The sequence below is a fragment of the Tenrec ecaudatus genome, chromosome 18 (assembly GCF_050624435.1).
Source record: "Tenrec ecaudatus isolate mTenEca1 chromosome 18, mTenEca1.hap1, whole genome shotgun sequence".
NCBI lineage: Eukaryota > Metazoa > Chordata > Mammalia > Afrosoricida > Tenrecidae > Tenrec > Tenrec ecaudatus.
The window spans coordinates 8,409,975-8,432,383 of NC_134547.1; the positions used below are offsets into that span (position 1 = coordinate 8,409,975).

A 22,409-nucleotide genomic window follows, 5' to 3' on the forward strand; every position below is an offset into this window, starting at 1 on the left:
GATTTTGACTTCTTAAGAGTGAATTGGGTGAAGGTTTACCAGATCACCACCTTTACATCCAACACTTACAGTTCACCTCCTCTGCTACCACACCCCCTCCATGTACCGGCACAGATCTCACTTCCTCCATGTCTCCTGTTCCGTCCATTACTCCTCTCCCAATCCGTCCCTCCCCCAGCTTTATCCTCCGCCAGATACCTCTCTCGTGCGTTTGTAAGAATTCACTCAGCTGCCATATACATGACTTGTTCACAAAAATGTAAGTTACACCCAGATGAGAACGTAACAACGCAACAAGCAAGCCCTCCACAATCTCACCATCTTCTACAGCTCCAGCTTGCAAAGCCTGGCTCTGGTCTATAGGTGAGCAGCACATGGCTGTGGAGTGAATGGGCCCACTTGTACATGAGGGGAGATCGTGACCTGAGCCTCCTACATGCCCTCTCTTCCTGTGAGGGGCATCCCTCACACTTCCTCTGGGGACCACCTATCTCCCAGGTGATGGACAAGGGACTTCAGCATTGTGGGTAAGCTGGGGAGATGGTCCAGATGATCACAAATGGAGGTTTTGAGGCGTGTGTATGTGTGTAATTCATGGTGGTTTGGGGGAGACATTGACCAAGTAAATTAGTTTCCTATTTATTGAGGACGCCGGAAGATTCTCCCATTCCGGAATCAGGGTTCCTTGACTGACCCAGAGCAGCCTCTCAGCGCTAGGGTGGAGTCAGGACAGAAGCAGCCAGGGGCAGACAAGGGCAGGAAGGAAGGAGGACCAGGGGTTCTGGAGGTGGCTGGGCAGTTGGGTGGTTTTCCATTGCAACCCTGGGCCCCAAGCCGCACCCTTAACATGCCAGGCCCAGGAGAGCCAGCTAGCCTCCCATGTAGCTGGAGGTGGTCCTGCCAAAGGGCTCCTGCCCACCCAGCTAACAAACAGCCTACTTGAATGGGCTGGCGGCTCTGCGGAGGGTAGCGCTGCTCAATCCTATAGGGCTCTGTTGCTGGAAAGGTATGTCTTGAGTGGTGTCTGCTTCATGAAAAAATTAAATAAAAAAGTAGTGGGTGGGGAGTGGAAAAAAGAGCTGATACCAAGGGCTCCAATGGAAAGTGAATGTTTAGAAAATGATGACAACTTATGTACAAAGATGCTTGATACAGTATGGAATGCTGTAAGAGCCCCCAATAGAATGATCTTTTAACACATTAAAAAAAAAGTAAACATAAGCACACACACAGACGCAGAGGGGAGGTTTATTGGTTGTTTAGGGAGCCTTGGTGGCACAGTAGTTCAGTACTTGATTGCAAACCGAAAGGTCCCTGAAGGTTTTCCGCAAAGATGAGGCCGTTTGCACCAGTGAAGTTGGATGGCCTTGGGCACTGCATGGGGCGGTTCCACTACGGGATATGTGTCGAGGGTGACCTAATACATTGTTTGTTGGGTTTGGGCCCCCTTCCCCTGCAGCTGTGAGGTAAGAAGCTCTGAGTGCCACCCCACTAAGTAAGACAAAAAGGCCCTCTGGGGTCACAGGTCACCTGGTCTTGGCTCCCTGGATCCACCCCAGACTTGGGCTCTAAGGAAAACATGAAAAACATCCTCTTCAGCTTTGCCCAGCCGCCGCTGTTCTTCAGGTGTTGCTGAGGCAGTGGGCACATGAAAGGCCAGGAGGGGCTCCTGACGTGAGGTTCAGGCCCCCAGACCACTAGCTTTGGGATCTTATCACTAGGGTAACTCCAAGGAACAGTACCCCATCATGATTAGAACAGGAACGTGCCCCATAGGGGCAGGGTTTATTGAACTGGGTGTTGCGGGGCAGCGGTGGGTACATGGGCTCACACTGGTGGGGGCTGGAGGTAGCTGAGCTGGAGGTGGGGCCAGGTGGGGGGCTGAGAGTGGCCCAGCAGCAGGGCGGAGAGTAGGAGCAACAGCAGCAGGCCCAGCACGGGGACGGGAAGCAGCGGGTGCCGGGTGACCCTGTGGGTGGTGGAGGTGTGCTGATGGTGGCGGTCTGGGGAGCCCAGGCCTCCTGGCAGTGCCCGTGGGCTCCCCACCCTCTCTGCCCGGCGCCTCAGTGCCCACCTGAACTGCCCGGCTGGCCGGAAGGGCAGGCTGAGCTGGCCCCGTTGTCTTCTTGGGACTGGCACCAGCTCTTTGGTGGCCAGCATGGGCACTAGGGCTCGCTGCAAGTTCATTTCTGTTTCATCTTCCCAGGTGTCAGGGCTGTTTCAGACAGGACAGGGAGGGTGATCCCTGAGCTTTCCCTGTGCCCCAGGCCTCCCCCACTTCCCTGTGGTCCCCAGTTCTGGCAGGCCCTGTTACCTCTCAGGGGGACTTCCTGGGATTTCTCCAGGGCCTTCCAGAGGGGTGGGGAGTTCAGCCTGGGGGACAAAGGACCACTCTGAGTCACTGGGTCCTGGACTGGCAGTCAGTGCAGCCCAGACCTGCTGTCAGGTGGACTCTGACCACAGCTAGCTCCCGTGGGATACAGTCAGCGGCTCCCAATGGGTGTGTTTGACTGAACGCTTCACAGGCGCAGCTTGCCAGGCCTCTCTTCTGTGGCACGAAGGCTGGTTCCAACCAGGGCTTGGAACCAGTACATTCCAGTTCCCCTCCCTGCTGAGAATGTACCCGCCTGGAGCCCTGATGGTGCACAGTGCATTATGCCTTGGGCTGCAAACCCAAAGGGTCAGCAGTTCAAAACCACCTGCTGCTTCAATGGAGTTAGTCTCGGTGACCCACAGGGGCAGTTCTACCGTGTCCTACAGGGTCGCTGTGAGTCGATGGCAGCGAGTTGGGGACTGGGATTCTTGTAAGCCACCCTGTTGCTTCATGGTCCTTCCCTGTGTGTGACTCCCCATAGAGAGGAGACGCTCACACACCAAGGGGTCCCAATGGCCTGCAGGCCCGGTAATGCAGAGGGCCACCTGCTGCCCCCTCCACCCTGCCTCCCCAGGTTGTTCTTCCTCTGCCTCTAGGGATGTGTGTGTGTCCACTGTCCCACCCACAGTGTACAGCACTGACAGGGGTTCCGGTGGGGGGTGAGGGGCCGGCCCCTTCCCAGCGTGGGCTCAGGTTCCTGTGCACAAATGCAATCCGGGGGTGCCGCCGTGCCTGCAAGGTCGGGCCGCCAGGCAGATGCTGCCCTGTCTGTGTGCGCGCCAGCATGGCTGGGGTCCCCAGGGAACATGATGCCGCCCACTGGCCCCCAGGCACCCCCCTCCACTCTCATTAGCTGCCGGAGGGCCTTGTTATTTCTTGGCTAAATGATTTTTCTCAGCTCGGAGGAGTGGAGGGCGGGCAGCTGCGTCAGCCTCCGGGAGCAGGGGGCTGAGAGAGGAGCGGGGAGGGGGTTCCGGAGTGACTGCCTACCGGAACTGCAGTCTCTGGGGTCTGGGCTTCTGGCTTCTCTTCCTGGTTTCTGGGCAGTCTGCGGAGACAGGGTGCTGCAAACTCCCCTCCTCTGCCAACCAGGCTCCCCTCAGTGGAGCAGAGCCTGGGGGTCACGAATGGGCTCAGGGCAGGTGTCCTTGAGGCCATGGCAGCAGCACAATTCTCCCTGCAGCTCAGCATGTGTCTCATTTAGGGGATCAGATTGATTGATTCAGCCGATTGATGCTTTCTTAGCTGTGATTCCCCCACCCCCGGTGGACACCAGCCCCTGGCCCCCAAGGACCCACTGAGAAAGCAGGACATAAAAGGAGCTCTAGGTCTCCCTCCTGGTCTATGATTACTAAGACTCATGTTACCAGGTCCTCTTTGAAGACAAGACCCAAGCTGGTGCCTGGCCCAGCCCAACAGGACAGGGCCTTCCAGGGGCTCAGGCCAGATGCCGCTTGAGGGCCCAGATTCCCACGCTGCTTCTACTGTGCTCCTTGGGGGCCAGGGCCAGCCCTCCAGTCATTGGCTTTAGCCCCAACACCCTTGGGGATATTGCTCTGTCTTTGACACCCTTCTGTCCTGAGGGGTTCAGGCTGCAGGACCCCGCCTCTGCTGTCCCCATCAAACACTGTATGATCCCCTGAAACTTCTGCTTGGGGCCCAGGCGCCCAGCCCTCTCTCCTGTCTCCCTCTCAGGGTCCAACTCCTAAGCCCAGCCACCTTCAGGGCCCCCGGGTCCCCCAAATTCCCCCTTGTTCCCCAACCTATGGAAGGCATTGCCTCCCCAACTCCCGGAAACTCGGTGGCTTGGCATTGGGGCCCACCACCATCAGCCCCTTCTCCGGGCTGGTGACGCAGGACCAGGTCACATTGCAGAGCCCCAGCCCGCCCAATTCAGCTCTGCCCAGACAAGTCCAATTAGAAGACAAGGCAGGCAGCCTCATTAGCTGTTGTTGCTGGGAACCTGAAAGGGGGGTTGGGGAGAGGGAGGGACTACCGGAAACCGTGCTCCCCACGCTACCGCCACTCGAGGCCAGGGCAGGTGTGGGGGCTGAGGGGCAAGCTGTCTGGAGCTATCGGTGTCCTCAGATGCCTGGACACAGCTTCCTGACAGTCACAGTCACTGAGCTGGTTCTTGCTGCCTTGTAACCGAAGGCTCCAGTCGGGACACCACTGGCTATCCGATTCCAGCACCTACCACCACCCCCCAGCTGCCCAGGTGCTCTGGGATGGCGTCAGGTAGTAGTAGGAGTTTGAAAATAACCTGTCTGGGTCCCCAGGGCATGGTCTCATCCACCTGCTGGTCCCCAGCTCAGCAAAGACAGAGTCAAGTGGCTAAGTGAGGCACCATAGTCTGAGGTTGAGGGGGATCCGGGAGGCCCAGCTCCTTACCTCATGCCGTGCTCTGTCCCTTCTTCTTGAGGGGACACCGGCCCTTCCTGGGAGCTTCTCTGTGGACAGAAAAGGGAAGGGTACTCTGGTCACTCCTTGTCTGTTCTCACTCAACCTCTCCCCATTGATGTGCACATTTCCCCCCATCCCAAGTCCCTGACACCTGCCCCCAGTGGCCCTCAGGGCTGCAGTCTTTCACCTTCTGGAACCAGACGCCCCACAGCCATTCTGGTCTGGACTCTCCTGGTCTCCAGGTCCCTAAAGGTGTCCCAGCAGCCTCTTAGTCCAAGCCTTCGTTTTCCTGCCTGGTCCCAATCTTGGGCCCCATTGTTCACCCAGTTTCTCTGGGCCAGACACCAGACCCAGACCTTTCTCTCTCTGTTTTTATTTTTCCTAGAGACTTCTCATCCTCACCTGTGTGGCCTTGACCACAAAGTCTACACTTTAAGTATTTCAGTCTCTGGGTAGCTGCCCTGGATGTCCCCGCGCCCAATCCCATTCCTCAGCTCACTGTGTCACAAGGGAAACTCAAGGAAAAATGATATTACAGAGCTTCCAGCCATGTTGTCTTTAAAAAAAAGAAAGAAAACAGAACTCTTTGGGGGCAAGTGGGCTCAAATCTTGCATTTCTGAGAGGGACGCTGAAGGTGGCTGGTGTCAGCCATGTCACAGGCAGAACCCTGACTCGGAGAGCGATGACTTCCAAGAGCGACGGTGCTCAGGTGTTGTCCAGCCAGCTGTGCCTCAGGGTGGCCCTGGCAGGGTTTCCAGGGCATGGCCTTTCCGAAGTAGGTGGTCCAAGAGGCCCATCTCTCTGGGCACCTCTGGGTGGGGGTGGGTCTGGCTGGGACCTTCCAGTCTGAGACTGAGCACCGCCCAGAGAGTGCTCCTCATAATGCCAATGGGTGGGAAACGAAGAAGGGCTGGACTCCTGGGCTCAAGGGCTCATCCTGCGCTCAAACTTGCTGAGCATTTCAAACGGGGAAATGCTTCCTGTTACCTTCGTGGTGTTGGGCTGAACAGTTAGAAAGCCAAGGACCTACCTCTCTGTTGCTGATGTTGGGACCCTGGTGTTGCCGCAGACACACGGCACCCCTGTGGTTCAGCAGAGGTGCCTGGGGGTTTCCCGAGGTCAGGGAAGCAGCTCTTTCCTCCCCTTCTGCTGGCTAGTTCCAGCGTCCACCCAACAGCCCAGCACATCACAGAGGGCCATCCGGGCACTTTCAGGACTTCCCTGTCCAAGTCGGCCCATGGCCAGCGAGCCAGCCTGACTCAGAGCGACCGGACTGAACGTCACGCTTCCCAGGCTGTCGATCTTTACAGGAACTGACAGCTTTATCTTTTTCCCAGGGAGCGGCTGCTGGTATCCAACCCCCCACCTTGCATGCTGCCTGCCCTGCGGTGCCTGCTGACAGTATGGCTCCTGAGGACCTGAACTCCCTAGTCTGGGGTCCCTGCTGGCTGTACCTGGAGGCAGGGGTGATGCACCGCATACGGCTGCAGGCTGGGCGGCTAACCTCAGTCGGGATCTGCTTTGCCACTGGGGGAATGAGCCCAGGTATATGTAGTGGGGAATGAGTCCGGGGGGCCCTACCACTGGACTCACCTCCCCGGCAGTCTTCAGTCCCCCAGGTGGAGCTTCAGATGGTGGGGCGGCTTCTTCGTCCGTCTCCCCACCAACGTCTTCCCACTGCCACACTCCACACAGAGGGCTCAGGAGCTCGGCCACAGCCACTTCTGTTTGTTTCTGGGGAAGGACAGGCTTCAGGGGTCAGGCTGGGACTGTGGGGAGGGGGAAGCCACCGAGTGCAGACAGGACCAGGTGGGAGGTGGCATGAGGCTGGGTGGGGTGTGAGGGGAGGGTTTGGTGCCTTAGAGACCATCCTGGTGATAATGGTAAGGGGGTCAGAGTTGGCCCTGGCATGGGCTTGGGCTCGGGGTCTGATTTGGCAAGAGAATTCTAGAAGAGCGGAGATTGGGCTGGGAGTCCATGTGGCCAGAGGATAAGGACCAGAGGGAGGGTATGGGTACGTGGGGAGTCTGAACCTTGGTGGCCTTTAAGGGTGTGCGCGCGAAGGTGCCAGGCCCACCTGTCGAATGGCTGCAATCTCAGAGCCCAGTGATGGGGGCAGCAGGGTGGCCCGGCCCACTCTTCTCGACTGGGTGTCTTCGGGCAGCCTGGCCGGTCAGGAGGGAGAGCTGCCACTGAGCCTGCTGTCAGTCTCCACTGGCAGTGGGGGGAGGGGGTGTCCCCCTACCCTGCCCACTCGGGGGATTGGAGGTATGGGGAGTTTCCCTGCCCTCGGCCCTTCCTGTTCCCCTTTACTCACTCATCTGGCCCCTCGTGGGTCTGACTCAGTTGCTCCTCCAGGTGCGAGATCTCCAGCCTCAGCTCCTGGGAGGTGGGGGACAGACACCTGTCTCTCCATCCTTCCCCAATCTCCCTGCCTCCCTCTGCTGCTCACCTTTCCCAGGGCTCACCTCCCCCCTCCCCTGCCACTGCAGGGGCGGAAAGCTGTGGCAGAGACTTGGGGAGTGAGAGCGAGACAACGAACAAGCCAGAAGATGAACACTCCCATCCCCAACCCCAGCCAGGGAGCCCACGAGGAAGTCAGGGACACAGGCAGGAAGGCAGACCAGACGCAGGACATGCCAGGTGTAGAAGGGACGCAGAGACCAGAGGCAAACAGATGGGCGGCCTGGACCCAAAGGTGAGCAGAGACAAGGCTCAAAACGAGACACCCGGAACACGGACACACACACACACACCCTCTTCAGCCTCACTTGATCTCCCCCCCGCCCCCGAAACCCAGACACCACCTCGGAAAAAGCAGGCTCTGGCAAGGTGTGGCGAAGCCTGCACCTTCCCCCCGAGGCTGGAGGAGTTGCGCCATGGGGCAGCCACAGTGGGCACCAGCTTGGGGGTCGCTCTCAGCATGACTGGAGAGCACCCGCAGCCATCAAGCTGACTCTGGCTTCTAGCCATGCAGCATAGATTTGACCCCATGGGCTTTCTAGGGACTGTCCTCTTGACGGAAGCCGATTGTCACACCTTCTTTCCCGGGGTCCAAACCGCCACCCTTTCTGTTAGCAGATGAGCACTTCATCCATGCCTCCCCAGGGCTCTTTGATCCCCGCTCCCCTCTGCCGTCTCTGCCATCTGTCCATTCTGACTCACAGCGAACCCGCAGGACAGAGGAGAACTGCTCCTTCAGGTTCCCGAGGCTGTCACGCTTCACAGACTCATCTTTCTCCGAGGGAGCAGCTGGTGGGTTCGAACTGACCACCTTGCGGCTAGCAGCCCAACACTGCACCCACTCTGGGCTCCTTAGAACTACCACTGAAAAACAACCCCCATTTGTCTGCCAGGAAATTCTAACTCCTAGCCAGCCATGCCCAGCAGAAAGAAACACTGTCCTGTCCCGGGAGATGGCCACGATCATTCCTGTTTGAGCCCATCGTGGCAGCCACTGTGTCAATCCATCTCAATGAAGGTCTTCTCCTTTTTCACTAACCATCCACCTTATCAAGCGGGCCGTCCTTCTTCGGCGACTGATCCCTGCTGATAACATGTCCAACCCTGTCTCAGCTAGACTTCCTGCAGCATCCTCCACCAAAGGCATGACCTCTTTCTGTGCTCATTGTCTAGCTTCTGCCCACGCAAGAGCAGAGTAGAAATGCCCTGCTGTGGGTCTGGCGCACCTGAGACACACACGACCACATGGCTTCGAGGTGCTGTCGAGGTGGCTCCGACTCACAGCGATCCTGTGCCCAGCAGAACAGGACACTGCCCGGGCCGGTGCTGTCCTCACCATCACTGATGTGTGAGCCTACTGCAGCCACTCTGTCCACGCATCTCCTTCCAGGTCTTCCTCTTTCTCGCCCTGAACATCCACTTGACCAACGCCATGTCTTCCTCCCCCACCCCAACCAGGGACTGGCCTCTTCTGATGACATGTCCAAAGTAGCCGAGATGAAGTCTTGCTATCCTCACTTCTAACAGAGGGCCATGTGCCCGCGCAATCCCACACGTAGGTCTAGATCCAGAGGTACTGAAAGCGGGGACCCAAACATGGGCAACAATGTTCGTGGCATTCGAAATAGCCCAAATGTGGAAACAATCCAAGGCCCATGACCGGATCTCTGGGTCAACAAGTTGGGGAAGGTCCATCCAGACAGTGGGCTGTTCTGTGGGGAGAAATGGAACTCACAGCCACACCGTGACAGGAACACACCTGGGGAACAGCGCCAAGGGAAAGAACACGATGCTGCGTGGAAGAAGCCACACACAGAGGCTGCTGAGTGCACGATCCGCGTGTAGGAAATAGCTAGGACCAGTGAGTGTGCGGAGACCAGCGTTTATTTGTGGGCTGAAAGGAGGGGAGGTGGGAGTTACTGCTCAGTGGACACAGACATTACATGACCCCGAACATGTCATTCCAAGGCAATGGCAGGACCTATCTTTATCTGTCTGCTTGTGTGTTTGTCTGCCTAAATTCAGTGTCTGGTCACAGACTCGTCGATGAATCTGCTTCCCTCTCTGTAGACAGACCTTGTCTTAGGAGGCTCTGAAGATGGTGTGGTTTGTTCGTTTTTTAACCAACTGAAGTTCTGTGGCAATCCTGCCCTCCGCAAGCCTACTGGCGTCATTCTCCCAACAGCTCGTCCCCACTTGGTGTTTGAGCGTCCTACGCTGGTCCTTCTCAGTTTCTTCCTAAGGCAGTCGCACATGTCATGGGCCACGGTCTCGGGTGAGCATCACCCTGCTGTGCACTGGGAAACCAAGCCATGCATGGGGCTTGCTGGACGGCGGCAATTTGGGGACTGAATCCTCGGGGCCTCTGAGACTCTCTGGCGCACACCAGAATCTCGATGTCAGGGAAAGCCGAGAGAGAAACAGCAAAGGGGAGAGGTCTGGGCCCCACAGCAGACACGGAAAGACCAGAGAACGAGAGGCAGTAAGCCCCAAAAGGCGGCAGGGGGGAAAGCATGAGGGCCAGGCTGGGTGAGGGCAGGGTGGGCAGGCACCTACCTGGGTGGTCACTTTGTATTCCTCTAGAGACTTAGCCAGGCTCTCCGCATGATGGGTGCGCTGAGAAAGTCCAGAGCTGACTGAGACTAGGCTCAGCCCCCAGAGACTTGGGGGTGGGAGTGGCATGGGATTGCTGTGAGGGTGGGGGTGGGGGTGGGGTGTAGCAAGGGCCTGAAGGACAGTAGTGACCAGAGGGGTGTTTACGTCCTGTAGACAAGCCTGAGTCAGGTCCTGCTGGTGACCCAGCAAACTCTCTTAGCCACCCCCCACCTATCTAGGCAACCCGATTCCTAGGGACCAGCCCAGGCAGGCCTTCCCATTACAGTGCAGGGCAGTTGGGGCACCCTGAGGCTGGCCAGCCTCCCTCCCCACCCTGCCTCCTTACCTCAGAGAGGATGGTGTCTCGCTGGCAGATGAGGCACTCACACTCGTAGATGTGCCGCTGCCAAGGAAGGGGTGTGTCTGTCTGTCCAGCTCCAGGCCTGCCCTGCCCTCTCTGGGCTACCCCACCCCCTCCGGGCATGGATCCTGACAGCTGGGAGCCCAGCTGAGCTACCAGGCTGCTTCTTGGGGATCTCTACTGCCACCAGGCTGGCTGGTAAAAGTGGCTCTGAGCAGCGGTGGCAGGGACAGAAGGGGGAGGTGGCAGGGCACCTCCGGGGGAGGGGTGGGCAGTACCTTCAGTGCTTCCTTCTCTATGGCCAACTCCTCTGTCCGCCTCTTCACTCCGTCTCTCTCGGCCAGTAACTTCCCGTTCTGGAAGGAAAGAAAGGCAGCCGGGTTCCACACAGCAAGAAGCTACTGTTCAGCAGCCAGGGCCGCGAAGCCCTCCTCGAGTAACCCAGAGGTTAACAGTTTGAACCTACTCGGCAGATCTGTGGGAGAAAGGGCTGGCAACCTCGGCAGAGATTTAAAAAACAAACAAGCAACCACACACCCCTCCCACTGCGGTCTAGTCAATTCTGACTCAGTCACACTACAGGGCAGAGTACAACTGCTCCCTAGGGCTCATGAGGCTGCATGAAGTACACGTGTCCACAGGAGCAGACAGTCTCCTCAGTGGCTGTCACATGGGGGTTGCTGTGAGTTGCACATGACTTGGTGGCAACTAACAACATGCATGATAGCCCACTGAGTCCTGCAAGTCCTTGGAGCGAGACCGGGCCCTCCTCTGTGGGTGCAGGCCTCTCATCTACACACAGGGATCAAACACACTCAGGGGGCTGCAATGAGCAACCCACCACTGCCAGTACTTAGCGACGGGGTCTCCGCCGGCAGCAATGAAAGTGCTTGGCTGCTCCTGGAGAGGTCTGCAGTTCAAATCCTCCTCCAGCCATGCTGAGGGAGATAGATGCAGCCACCTGCTTCTGTGAGGAGCACAGCCTTGTAGGACCTTAGAAGTCCACGAGTGGCCAAGATACAACTATTGGTCTCGGTCTGGAGGAGAAAAGAGTGAAGAAACTCGAAGACGCATGGAAATCCTTAGGCCAGTGGTTCTCAACCTTCCTCATGCTACGACCCTTCAATACAGTTCCTCATGTGGTGGTGACCCCCACACCCCAAGCATAACATTATTTCTGTTGCTACTTCATCACTGTCACTTTGCTACTGTGATGAATTGGGCAACCCCTGTGAAAGTTGTTTGACTCCCAAAAGGGGTCTTGACCCACAGGTTGAGAACCGCTGCCTTAGGCCAATGGACAAACGCACCACATGGATATCATCCTCCAGAACCCTGAGACCAGAAGCACTAGATGGTGCCCAGTTACCACCACCGACCACTTTGAAAGGGTCACAAAAGGTTCCTGGATAGGGTGAGAGAAAAACGTGGCACTAAACACAACATTCTACACAAGATCAGGCTTGATGTTGTCAGGTGTCGCCTTGTTAGATCCGATCACAGAGACCTGTCTATGTACAACCGAACCAAATCCTGTCTGGTCTCACAGCATCCTCTCAATCCTGTTATGTGAACCCCTTGTTGCAGCCACGGTGTCAATCTACCTTGTTGGCCAGTCTTCCTTCTTTTTAACTGGTCCTCCACTAGGCCGAGCATGATGTCCTTCTCCAGGGACTGGTCTTCCCTGATAATGTGTCCAAAGCACGTGAGACAAAGCCTCGCCCTTGATTCCAGGGAGCTTTCTGGCCATCCTTCTGCCAGGCACATGTACAGGAGGCGATTGAAAGGATCCAGGGTGTGTCAGGCGTACATTCGTCCTCTGAGTGACATCCTCGTTCTCCCACATCTCAACGAGGTCTTGGGCAGATGATGTGCCCGATGCAACACACTGTTTGCATGCTTGATGGTTGCTCCCATGGCGTGGATGGGAGAGCCACAAAACCCTTGCCAATGTCAACATTTTCTCGGTCTGTCGTGCTCATGCCTATGGTCCAGTTGCGAGGACTTGGGTTTGCTTGACATTGGGGTTGCAATCCACACTGAAGGCTGCAGCCTTGAATCAGGCTTACCAGTTGGAAAATCTGAGACCGGTGCCATCTCCAAGACGGTGGTCCTTGGCCACGTGGCGCAATAGTCAGGTAAAAACAACAGGTCTCTAAGGGGAACAACAAAACCACTAGGGAGGTAACCCACTCCGTAAAAAAGGGGGTGGCGAGAAAACAAACGACAGCCTGGGAAACCCTGTGGGCAGTTCCATTGTGTCTCTATGGGCTGCAAAGACTTGGAGCGGACTCCGTGACAATGGGTTTGGTTTTGGTTTAACATCTCATAGCGTGCTTTGCACGCAATAGCTCATTTTCCAGGTTCCACTTGAAAAGAAGGGAAAGTCGGGCCTGGACAATATGAGCAAACCACTTGATCCAGGTCACACGGGTGGCCATATAAATTCGGCCAGGCCCAAAGCACTCGCCTATCACATTGTGCCACTCAGGAGGGATCCAATGCCTGCCGGGCCATCCAGCTATTTTTATTCTGATGCTCGACTGTAGGGAGGGAGTGCTCAAGACCCTTGGCCAAGGTCAAAGGCACAGGGCGAGAGCGTTAGCAGACGCACGCCCAAATCTGATTTCATGTCTAGCCGCTTCTAACTGCCAGATGTCTCTGAACCAGATTCTGTCCTGGCAGGAAAGTGGGCAAAGAGAAACAGCTTTGTCTGCACCCCAGAGACCCTAGACTCATTCTGATGGGAGAGCAAGATGCAGAGACCGTGGCAGTTATGACACGGTGTCACCACATGTGAGGCAAGCTCTGCTGGGGCCAGCCTGGGCTTGTGGAGCAAGGAGGGCCATGGGATCAGGCTGTTCAGCAAGGAAGGACTGGGTTGAGACTTCAAGGAGGAGGAGGAGGAGGAGGAGGAGGAGGAGGAGAGATGGAATGTCCTAAGAGCAGGGTAGGCCCAATCCGTGTGGAATTTGCAGTCGAGCCCTAGAAACTGCACATGGCACTGAAGTTCCTGGACAGAAGGTTGCCTAGGGGGCATGGAGGGCGGAGGAGCATGCCCTGTCACCACACCCTCCACCTGGTGCCCCAGGGACACTGGGGCCAGCTCCTCCCCTCCAGCAGCCTGGGCTGGGCTCCAAGTCTTCCATCAGTCACTCTGCCTGCTTCAGTCTCAGTCTCAGCGGGGCCGGGTGGCCAGGTGAAGGGCGGAGGAAGGACGGGCCAGGAATGCTGTGTCAACATCTGTCCACCTGGTGGGGATTTGCAGGCAGATCCCGGGCCACTCAGCAGGCACCCTGGTTACTCAGCTGCTTGGGCCTGGAGTTTTTCCGCAGTAAGCCGAGCCTGCTCCTGCTCTTCCGCAGGTTCCCCATAGGAAGGCAGCCTCTCCAGTGCCGTCACTCCAGCATAGTCTAATGTAACTGGAGAACTCGTCTATCCAAGCGCTATAGGCAGCTGTTGGGGGTGGGGGTGGAAACCAAGAATAGCTTGGGTTTATCGAGCGCCTAGTACAGGCCAGGCACTTGGCCTCAGAGCGGGGCTTCCGAGCAGGGGCCAGGCATCCTGCTTAATCCTTCTCCTGCCAACAGAAAGTTGGCACTATCCTCAGTCCACACCCCTTCTCAGGGCAGCTGGGGCCCAGTCCCAGGGCCCAACCCTGGGGACAAATGAGACCCTCCATCTTGGCAGTCACAGGAGCCAATCCACCAGCCACTTGCACTGCCCTCCCCCCACCCCAACCTGGTGGCTGCCTCTTGCTGCTAAGGCAGACCAGGGCCAGGTTCCCAGACTTCCCAGGAGGTGAGGCATCAGTTCCAGGTGGTGAGATGCAAGTGAGTCTGTTGTGGAAGCTACTAGAAAAAGCTGCTCTTCTGGTGAAAAGGGCAAGCTGCAAGCGGGGGGCATGTTTTGGAGGCCCTGTCTTCCCCATGGCTCCCCACTTTGGTGGAGAACATGGGTCAGGAAGTTGGAGCAGCCGTCTGTGATCCTGCAGCCACTGTGGGCAAGCTGGCCCGTTGCCACAGCAACCCAGAGCCCACCTCCTTCACAGCCTCTTGCTGAACAAACAAGGGTCCTTCAGATTGAAGCCCAGCTCCTCAGGGTGCTGTTCCTTGATGGGGGCGGTGTGTTCCTGACAGATCCGTGGCTGCCTTACCCCTGGGACCCTCTGATGCCACTCTGGGCAAAGTGCTATACCCTGGAGCAGGCTCAAGTTCGGAGCCCCTTCCTTTCTTGTTCAGAGGTCTTATTCTCTTGCCCCTTCCACAAGGGAGAGCCTGTCGATTCTCAGGCCAAACCCCACTGAGCGCAGCCAGCACAGAGTAGGCCAGTGGAGGCTTGTGTGTCGCCATGACGGTGAACAGGTGCCAGAGGCGCTTCTCTACTCAGGTGGGTTCGGGAGAAAGGCCTGGCCATCGACAGCCAAACATCAGCCAGTGAAAACCCAGCCCAGAGGAGCATAGGGGTGTGATCTGGCCCAATCACTGGGGATGGCACAAGATTGGGCGCTGTTTCCTTTCGTTTGCCTGTGGGGTCGCCGTGAGCAGAGGGCTAGCTGGAGAAGTTCTGGAAGAAGCAGCAACACCCCAATCTGTGCGCCCGGCCAAGCACAGCCACCTGCAGCCAGCATCCTGATGCAAGCAGGAAAGAGTTCACGGAAGAACCATAGGCAAATGTGGTAAAATTCTTGAATTATCCCCGGGACGGCCACCATGCTGGTGTAGGACAGAAAGGCAGAGGGGCAGGAGGCTGGGGGGGGGAGGAATGCAGAGAGGGGAGCTTCATGATGCTGCCCTGACTGTAGAGCTGGTGAGGCCACAGGAGACAGGAAGCCAGGCCGGTTCAGCTGATGCTCTGAGTCACAACCCCCCTGGGAAGCCTAGTAAGGTACCACTGTCCCCAAAGTGTCCTAGGGCAGCAGGCAAGGGGAACCCGGCCTCTGGTGAGGGGCGCTCTCTGCACAGGCAGGGCGGCTGTGACTCAGGGCTCTCAGCGGAAGCCAGCCTGCAGGGTGATGAAGGTGGAGGAGCAGATGGGTTGAGGACCATCAATCTCTGATGGAACAGCAGAGAGCAGACATTGAGCGCAGGAGGATGGGCTGTCTCCTAGGTCACTCCTAAGTCCCTGGCACCTGAAATGCCACTTTGTGGGCGGTGATCTTCCATGTCAGCCTCTAAGAAGTAGGCTGGCCCCAAAGGAACCCAGATGATATGTCTGTGCGTGACGGAACGGGGCCTGAGTCAGAGCAGAGCCTGTGTGCACTAAAGGGGGGGGCCTGAGCTTCATGTCACTCCCACCCACAGCAACCTTACTGACCAGGCATGGTCGAGCCCAGAGTAAAACAGGCAGAGAGAAGGCCCTGCCTCAGGGTCGCCTGTCAGGTAAGTGCTGGTGATGGGGACGGGGGTCAGGGTGGTCTGACTTCGGAGTCTGTGCTCTTTTCACCACAAAACACAATGCAACACAAAACCACCACACAAGGCAAGACATCTAAGCACCACCAGCGGCTCAGTGAGCGAAATACGCGGTGCTGGGCTTTGTGAACGACGAAGCCTTGGAAACCCACAGGGGCCCTGTGCCCTAGACTCTGGCAGTGGATAACCTCACATCACTGCACGAGTGAGACTGTCATTGCGGCCACTTTTGGAGGTGAGGACTGAGGTGTCGAGCCAGGGCAGCACCATGAACCCCGGCAGTCCGACCCCATTCCTCACAGCTCCTCCACCATTAGCCTTTGGGTGTTGGGTGCCAGGCTGCTGTGGGCCCTTGGGAACAGCAAGGTTGAGCCTGGGGAGACCAGAGGGGCGCTGAGGGGACAGGGCTTTAGCTTACCTCCTCCTGCAGCTTCTCCATCTTGGCCACCAGGTGCTGCTGCTCCTTGTCCTGTGCAACCCAAGAGGACACAGGCTTGTGTCTCCCTCTCTGTCCCTTCTCCCATGTGAGGAGGTCAGAGAGCAGGGTTGGGGGGTGGATTGGTAGAGCCCTGATGGTGCCTGCTGTCCCCTCTGCTGTCAGAGGGGTGGAAGTAGACCCAGGATGGTCTGGGCCGAGCAGGACCTGGGGCAGGGAGGACAGTAGGGTGGCAACTCCTTGGTAGCTCAGACCCCAGGGCAGGATGGGGTTGGGGTGAGGTGGGTGTGTGTGTGGTGGGGAGGGCAGCGGCATTTCCTTGCCTGGGACCCACCATCTGCCGGGCCTGGGCCAGAAGGCCGCGGTTCTGCTCCTCCAGCTTCTTGGCCAGGCTCTTGAGGTCCTCCAGCTCCTCATCCACAGCCCTGGCAGACTGCAGCGCCTGCTGAGCGCTGAGGGGAGGCCAAGAAGCAGAGACGCACTTAGTGAGGGAAGCAGGGGCCTGGACAGAGGGACAGAGACCCAGAGAGAGATGGGGACAGAGACCCAGAGAGGAGGTTAGACCCAGAGAGAGGGGGGCAGAGACCCAGAGAGAGGGGGGACAAAGAAAAGGAGTGGGGCAGAGACCCAGAGAGAATAAGGGACAAAGACCCAGAGAAAGAAAGACAGAGACAGAGACTTAGAAGGGAACAGAGACCCCAAAAGAGGAGAACAGAGACCCAGAGAGAGAGGAGGACAGAGACCCAGAGAGGGGGGGGACAGAGACCTAGAGAGAGAGGAGGATAGATGCAGAGAAACGGGGACAGAGACCCAGAGAGGAGGATAGACCCAGAGAGAGAGGGGGGCAGATTCAGAGAGAGGGGGGACAAAGAGAAGGAGTGGGGCAGAGACCCAGAGAGAATAAGGGACAAAGACCCAGAGAAAGAGAGACAGAGACAGACTTTGAAGGGAACAGAGACCCCCAAAAAGGAGGACAGAGACCCAGAGAGAGGGGGGGACAGAGATCCAGAGAAAGAGGACAGAGACCTAGAGAGAGAGGGGTCAGAGACCCAGAGAGAATAAGGGACAAAGACCCAGAGAAAGAGAGAGACAGACTTAGAAGGGAACAGAGACCCCGAAAGAGGACAGAGACCCAGAGAGAGAGGAGAATAGAGACCCAGAGAAAGAGAGAGAGGGGGGAGACAGAGACCCAGAGAGACTGGGACAGAGACTGAGGGGCCAAGAACGAGGAGCCTCTAAGAGCAACTATAGAAGAGCCCCCAAGGTGGCTGTGAAGACAGGCGGAAAGACACAGGGGGAAGGATGGCCTGCGGGCTGGAGGATAAAGCAGGGAGGCTGAGAGCTGAGAGCCTCTAAAGAGGATAGAGAAGGGAAGGCAGGGCCAACGCAGGGGGAGGGCAGCGGTGGGGGGAGGCCAGGGCTGAGGGCTAGGCGGCTGGTAGCTCCACCTGCGGAGCTGCTTGCGCAGGGCAGATATCTCATCAGCCAGGCGTGCGGTGCCCTCCTCGGCCATCTCCACGCTGCGCTGCAGCTTGGCGTTCTCAGTGGACAACCGCCGGTTACTGAGCTCCAGGTCCTCCAGGCTGCTCAGCAGTTCGGCTGTGGCGGGTCTAGGGCAGAGGAGGAGGGAGATGGCCTCATCCTGTACTGCCAGAGACCATCCTCTCTACACCCAGTCCTCCCAAGGGCTCTGAGGATAGATACAGCTCAGGTTTAGGGTCATCCTCGCCTCCGAAGCTCTCCAGGTTGGCTGGTTCCTCAACTTCTGGGCATCCTGGAAGAAGGGGGAACAGGTGGGGTGTTGGAGATCTCCCGACCTCTCAGGCCAGGCCCCTCCTCTGACTTCTGTGTTTGGCCTCACCTGCTCCAAGGGCTCAATGGCTCATCTCATGGTGTCCCACCATCAACCCCACCACTAGGCTGCCACCACCTCAGCAGCCCCAGCCTATTTCCTTGCCCCTCCTCTCTGTGCCCCCTCCAGCCTGTCTGGACCCGAGTACCCAGAGGGCTCTGCATCCCACCTGAGCTGACCCTCCTGTGTGGCTCACAGCCCCACTACCCTCTCACCCCTGCTGACCCTGAAGAGAGATTTAAGGGAGGTCATGAAAGCCAGGGTTCCCTCCCTCTGTGGGGAAGGACAAGCACAGCACGCACCCTTCCTCACTGAGTGCCTCAGACAAATGAAGGAGCCTGGGGGCTTAGGGGCTTAAGCTTGGAACCCACCATCTGCTCTTTGGGAGGAAGACGAGGCTGTCTGCACCCGTCAAGACGGACAGCCTCAGAAATCCATAAAGGCATTTCTACCCTGTCCTCCAGGGTCACTGTGCTGAGTCAGTATCGACCTGGGGTTCAGGTTTTTCTATGAATGAGGTCCTTGGGGGATTCTAGGGGTGGTAGGCAGGTACAAAAACACAACCCTATGGGGCAATAACTTTAGGGGTCACTGGCCTATAACCTTGACCCAGGGGTGGGTGAAGGATGAGGGGACAGAAAGGTGAGACCAGGGGTGGTTAGGGAATGGATCTAGAGCCAGGTCGGAGGGTGAGACCAGGGATTGGACAGGGCATGGACCTAGAGGCTCAGTGGGGATGGGGACTGCCGTGCCGATGTTAGGGGTGAGTGAGCCTGGCAGGGTTTTCTCTTCTGAGAAACTCCCCAAACTGTCAGGTAATGGGTGTGGAGGGCAGCCATGAAGGCCCTAGAAAGTCAGACTCGGCTTCAGGAAGGTACACTGGTGGGGTTCCCCCTTATCCTGGGCTCAGCCCTAGGTGGGAAGTCCCCCCTGCCCCCACACAGTCTGACCCTGGGCCGACCTGCTTCATTCTATAGATAGCAATCTCACCAGATGGCAGCTGCTGGGGGGCCAGGGCTCCCTCCAAGGCTGGCTCCTCTTCCAGCTCTAATCCCCTGTTATCAAAGAGATGAAGCTCAGAACCCCCTATGGCTGCGGCAGGGGAGGAGGGCAGTGGTTCTCAGGCAGGGGGCGCTGTGGGGAGGAAGGTGAGGCCAGATGGCAGTCCCAGGGCCAGATGGGAAAGCAGGAGGGTGGTGAGGGGCCTCTGTTCCCCCCATGACACTCCTTTCTCCCCTTTTATTTCTGGCTCCAGGTCCCCTCAGCACCCCTCCCAGGCACCTTGGGGACTCAGATCTCGCACCAGCCCCTCTTCTTCCCATTTCTGTGGTCCTCTCTGGTCTCTTCCCTCCTGAGCAGGGCCCTGGCCTGGAGGTGCGGGAGGTGGGGGAGAGGAACCCACCCATCCAGCTGACAGGCGGAAATCCAGTCCCGCATGACTACCAGGAAGGTGTCCAGGTCCACAGTGGCTCCAGCGCCCTCCCTGTTGGGGTCCAGGCTGCGGGCCAGTGTTTGGAGGTGCATGTCCTGGGGGCCTCTCCCCGTCACAGTCTCCAAGTAGGCCACAACCTGGGTCACAGCCACGGTGCCTGCAGGACAGCTGGGTCACAGGACAGCCAAGCCCTACCCCCTCAGACAGGCCCACAAATATACTGGCTGCCCATCTGTGTCCCCCAATTCTCTTCTACCAGAAGGCCCACCACCCCCTTGTCCATTTACTTTCCCAATAACCCGATAATCAGGAGCTTTGTTCCAATCAGACCCCCTAGCCCAGGACTCTGGTGCCACCACCCTGTCCTCAGCCAGCCACTCCTGCCCCTATTATCCCTTGCCCATCCCATCCAGAGCATACCCCCTCCAACTCCCCACCTGTTCTCTGGGGGTCACAGGCTTCAAACGTGGAATTGAGGATTTGCTCCTCTAAGCTGGGCGGTGTGCCCACACTGCCCTCTTGCGGCTGATCCCAGAGGTGCACTGAGGACAAGAGGGCAGTGAGGAGGAAGGGGAAGGGTAGGAGCCTGGGCCCCCAGCAGCCTCCCAGCAGTGGGGAGAGACCCATCTGGAGCCACCCTGAGCCCTGGCGGCGGCGTAGTGGTTAGGAGTTGGGCTGCTAGCCAGAAGATCAGCAGTTCAAGATCAACAGCTCCTCCAAGGGATAAAGACCAGGCTTTCCACTCCCATTAAGGAGGCACAATCTCGGAATCCCATCAGGGCAGTTCTACCTTGTCCTACAGGGTCGCTCTCAATTCAGTGACAGTGAGTTCGGACTCTGTTTTGGAGTGGGGGGAAGCGATGTGTGGGGCCTCATCTTTCAGGGTAGTAAGTGCTCGGAGTGACCCTTGAACACAGAGTAGAGCTGATCCTCCAGGGTTCTCAAGGCTGTCTTCCTTCAGGCAAGAGCCCTGGTGGCACGGTGGTTAAAGCACCCGCCAACGAAATGGAAAGGTCCGAGGCTTGAAAGCCCCAGCTACAGCATGGGAGAAAGACGTGGCCGTCGGCTTCCAGAAAGATTTCCGCAGTGGGTACTTTGTACGATGAATCTGCTCTGTCCGAAACGGTCGGCACTGACTGGTGGCAGTGGGCTTGTCTTTGGCTTCATCTGTACGGATGCTCACAACCAGTCTTTCTCCCAGTGGCGACTGAGGGTTTCAAGCTTCTGACCTTGGTTAGCAGGCTGGCGCTGAGCCCCTGAGTCACCAGAGAGCCCTGATCCTTTGTGACCCCACAAATCCACCACTTTTGAGCCCCCAGTGAAGGCTCCAAGCTCACTCTCTCTCTCCTGGCCTCCCAGGCTCTGCTTTGGGGAAGGGCAGAGAAGAGAGGATTCTGGGAGAAGCCCTGGGTGAAGGCCTCTCCACCCACCGCAGCCAGGAACAATCCGATAACTCTGGCAGTCCGGTAGCTCCCATCGATCCAGCAGGCGCATCTCCTGCCTCCCAGGCTGCGCATGGCGGCTAGGTTGCCTTCCTCCCTGGAGCCCAGGCCAGGGATCTGAGGTGTGGGGGGATGGGCAATCCAGGCAGGGCGAGTGTGTCTGGTGAGCTGAGCCCACGTGGGCTCAGAACCTAGCCCCACTGCTGGGACCAACCACTTCCCCTTCAGAGCCTTGTCTCCCAAGCAGCAAGGAGGCCAGGGGCCCCCAGTGGTACAATAGTTCAGCACCTGGCTGCTCATTGAAAGGTTGGTGGCTTCAGTCCTTCAGCCAGTCTGCAGGAGAAAAGACTTGGGAACCTAATCTGCTCCCTTAAAGAGGACAGCTAGGAGCCCTCATAGCAGAGTGGTTACTCATTGGGCTCTAACCTCAAGGCCAGTGGTTCAAAACCACTAGCCCCTCTGAGGGAGGCAGATGCAGCTTTCTACTCCTGTAAGGAGCCACAGTCTCAAAACTCAGAGGGGAAGTCAGCACCCTCCGTGGCAGTGAGTGAGTGAGAAGGATGACAGCTGAGGGCTCCCTAGGCTGCGATTGATTGCTTCTCACCTGCCCTGGTCACTCAGGGCACAGGCTGGGGTGTCAGGTCCACCTGAACACCAGCTTCTACCTTCAAAGGAGACTGAACTGGAGGGGCAGGGTGGGTGGCTCTTTCTGTCTCAGGAGAACAAGACTGGTATGACCTCCCTCCTGGGGGACCCATTGCCTTTGAAGGAATTCTGACCCATCTTGACCCTCTAGGATAGTCAGGCTGGACATTTTTATAGGAGTAGACAGCCTCTTTCTTCTCAAGAGGAGCGGCTGGTGGGTTTGAACCACAGACCTTGCAGGGTCAGTGCCACCAGGGCTCGCCTGCCTGGGGAAGGGATGAGGCGCGATTTGGAAAGCACCTGGCAGGTGGGGACCAGCAGGCTCTGTGGGAGGCTGGCTGGTGTCAGCAGCCCACGAAGATGAGGCGGCCTGGAGAAGCAAGGCCCACTGCTAAATTCTTTTGCTCTCTGACGTTTCTAAGGATCTCCGTGGCCAGCTAAACTGGACACCCACCATGGTGTGGCCCTTGGGGAGGGGAGCAAGGACCTACAGCAACTGGAGACGCTGCAGGGCCTGTGCTAGAGGCTCTGCCAGGGGTCGCATCTCCTCCCATGCCTATCCTCCCTCCAGTCTTTCTGTCTGTCCCACCTCTTGGTGAGGGGATGACCCCCTCTCTCTCATGCCCGGACTCTGAGTCTTTCACCCCCAGCTCATTCTCCATTTCCCTTTTGTCTGTTTCTCTCTTCTTCTGCTATCTCTGCACCTCTGTTCCCCCAGGCACCTCCATTTGCCCTCCTCTCTTCTCTCTCCTGCAGCATGCCCCAGGAGGCTTCTGTGTGGCCCCTGGTGCAGCGGAGGCTGCGTACCCTCTGCTGGTACAGGCCAAGTGTAGCTGCCATCATGCCCCTGTCCTTCCTGGTTTCTGCCTCCATCATCAGACTGGACTCTACTGTTCCTCTACCGCCCAACACCCTCTCCTAAAAGGGCGGGAGCCCTACATCCTCCTTTTGACCTGGCTTTCTCAGGGGTGGGAGTCTTCCATAAGACTGC

The 22,409-nt window shown here is 57.7% G+C and overlaps 1 protein-coding gene across 1 annotated transcript; it reads right to left on the minus strand.

The window, feature by feature from the left end:
* Window positions 1-1,827: 1,827 nt before the first annotated feature.
* KASH5 (KASH domain containing 5) lies at window positions 1,828-22,258 on the minus strand. Its single transcript, XM_075537900.1, has 19 exons — window positions 22,141-22,258; window positions 19,769-19,873; window positions 19,302-19,488; window positions 18,890-18,954; window positions 17,752-17,821; window positions 17,496-17,657; window positions 16,382-16,499; window positions 16,030-16,080; window positions 10,476-10,553; window positions 10,183-10,239; window positions 9,798-9,857; window positions 7,096-7,160; window positions 6,856-6,943; window positions 6,372-6,512; window positions 4,766-4,824; window positions 3,365-3,422; window positions 2,315-2,373; window positions 2,075-2,215; window positions 1,828-1,969 (listed from the first exon to the last, which is right to left on the minus strand). The coding sequence occupies exons 1-19, from the start codon at window positions 22,256-22,258 to the stop codon at window positions 1,828-1,830; spliced, it is 1,824 nt and encodes a 607-aa protein (XP_075394015.1).
* Window positions 22,259-22,409: the final 151 nt, after the last annotated feature.

Coding starts and splice junctions, on each gene's coding strand:
- KASH5 (XM_075537900.1), bottom strand. CDS start 22,258: ATGGCAGCTACACTTGGCCTGTACCAGCAGAGGGTACGCAGCCTCCGC. Junction 17,822..18,889: donor CCCCCAGCAGCTGCCATCTG/GTGAGATTGCTA, acceptor CCCTTCTTCCAG/GATGCCCAGAAGTTGAGGAA. Junction 16,500..17,495: donor CTGCGCAAGCAGCTCCGCAG/GTGGAGCTACCA, acceptor GCCTCCCCTCAG/CGCTCAGCAGGCGCTGCAGT.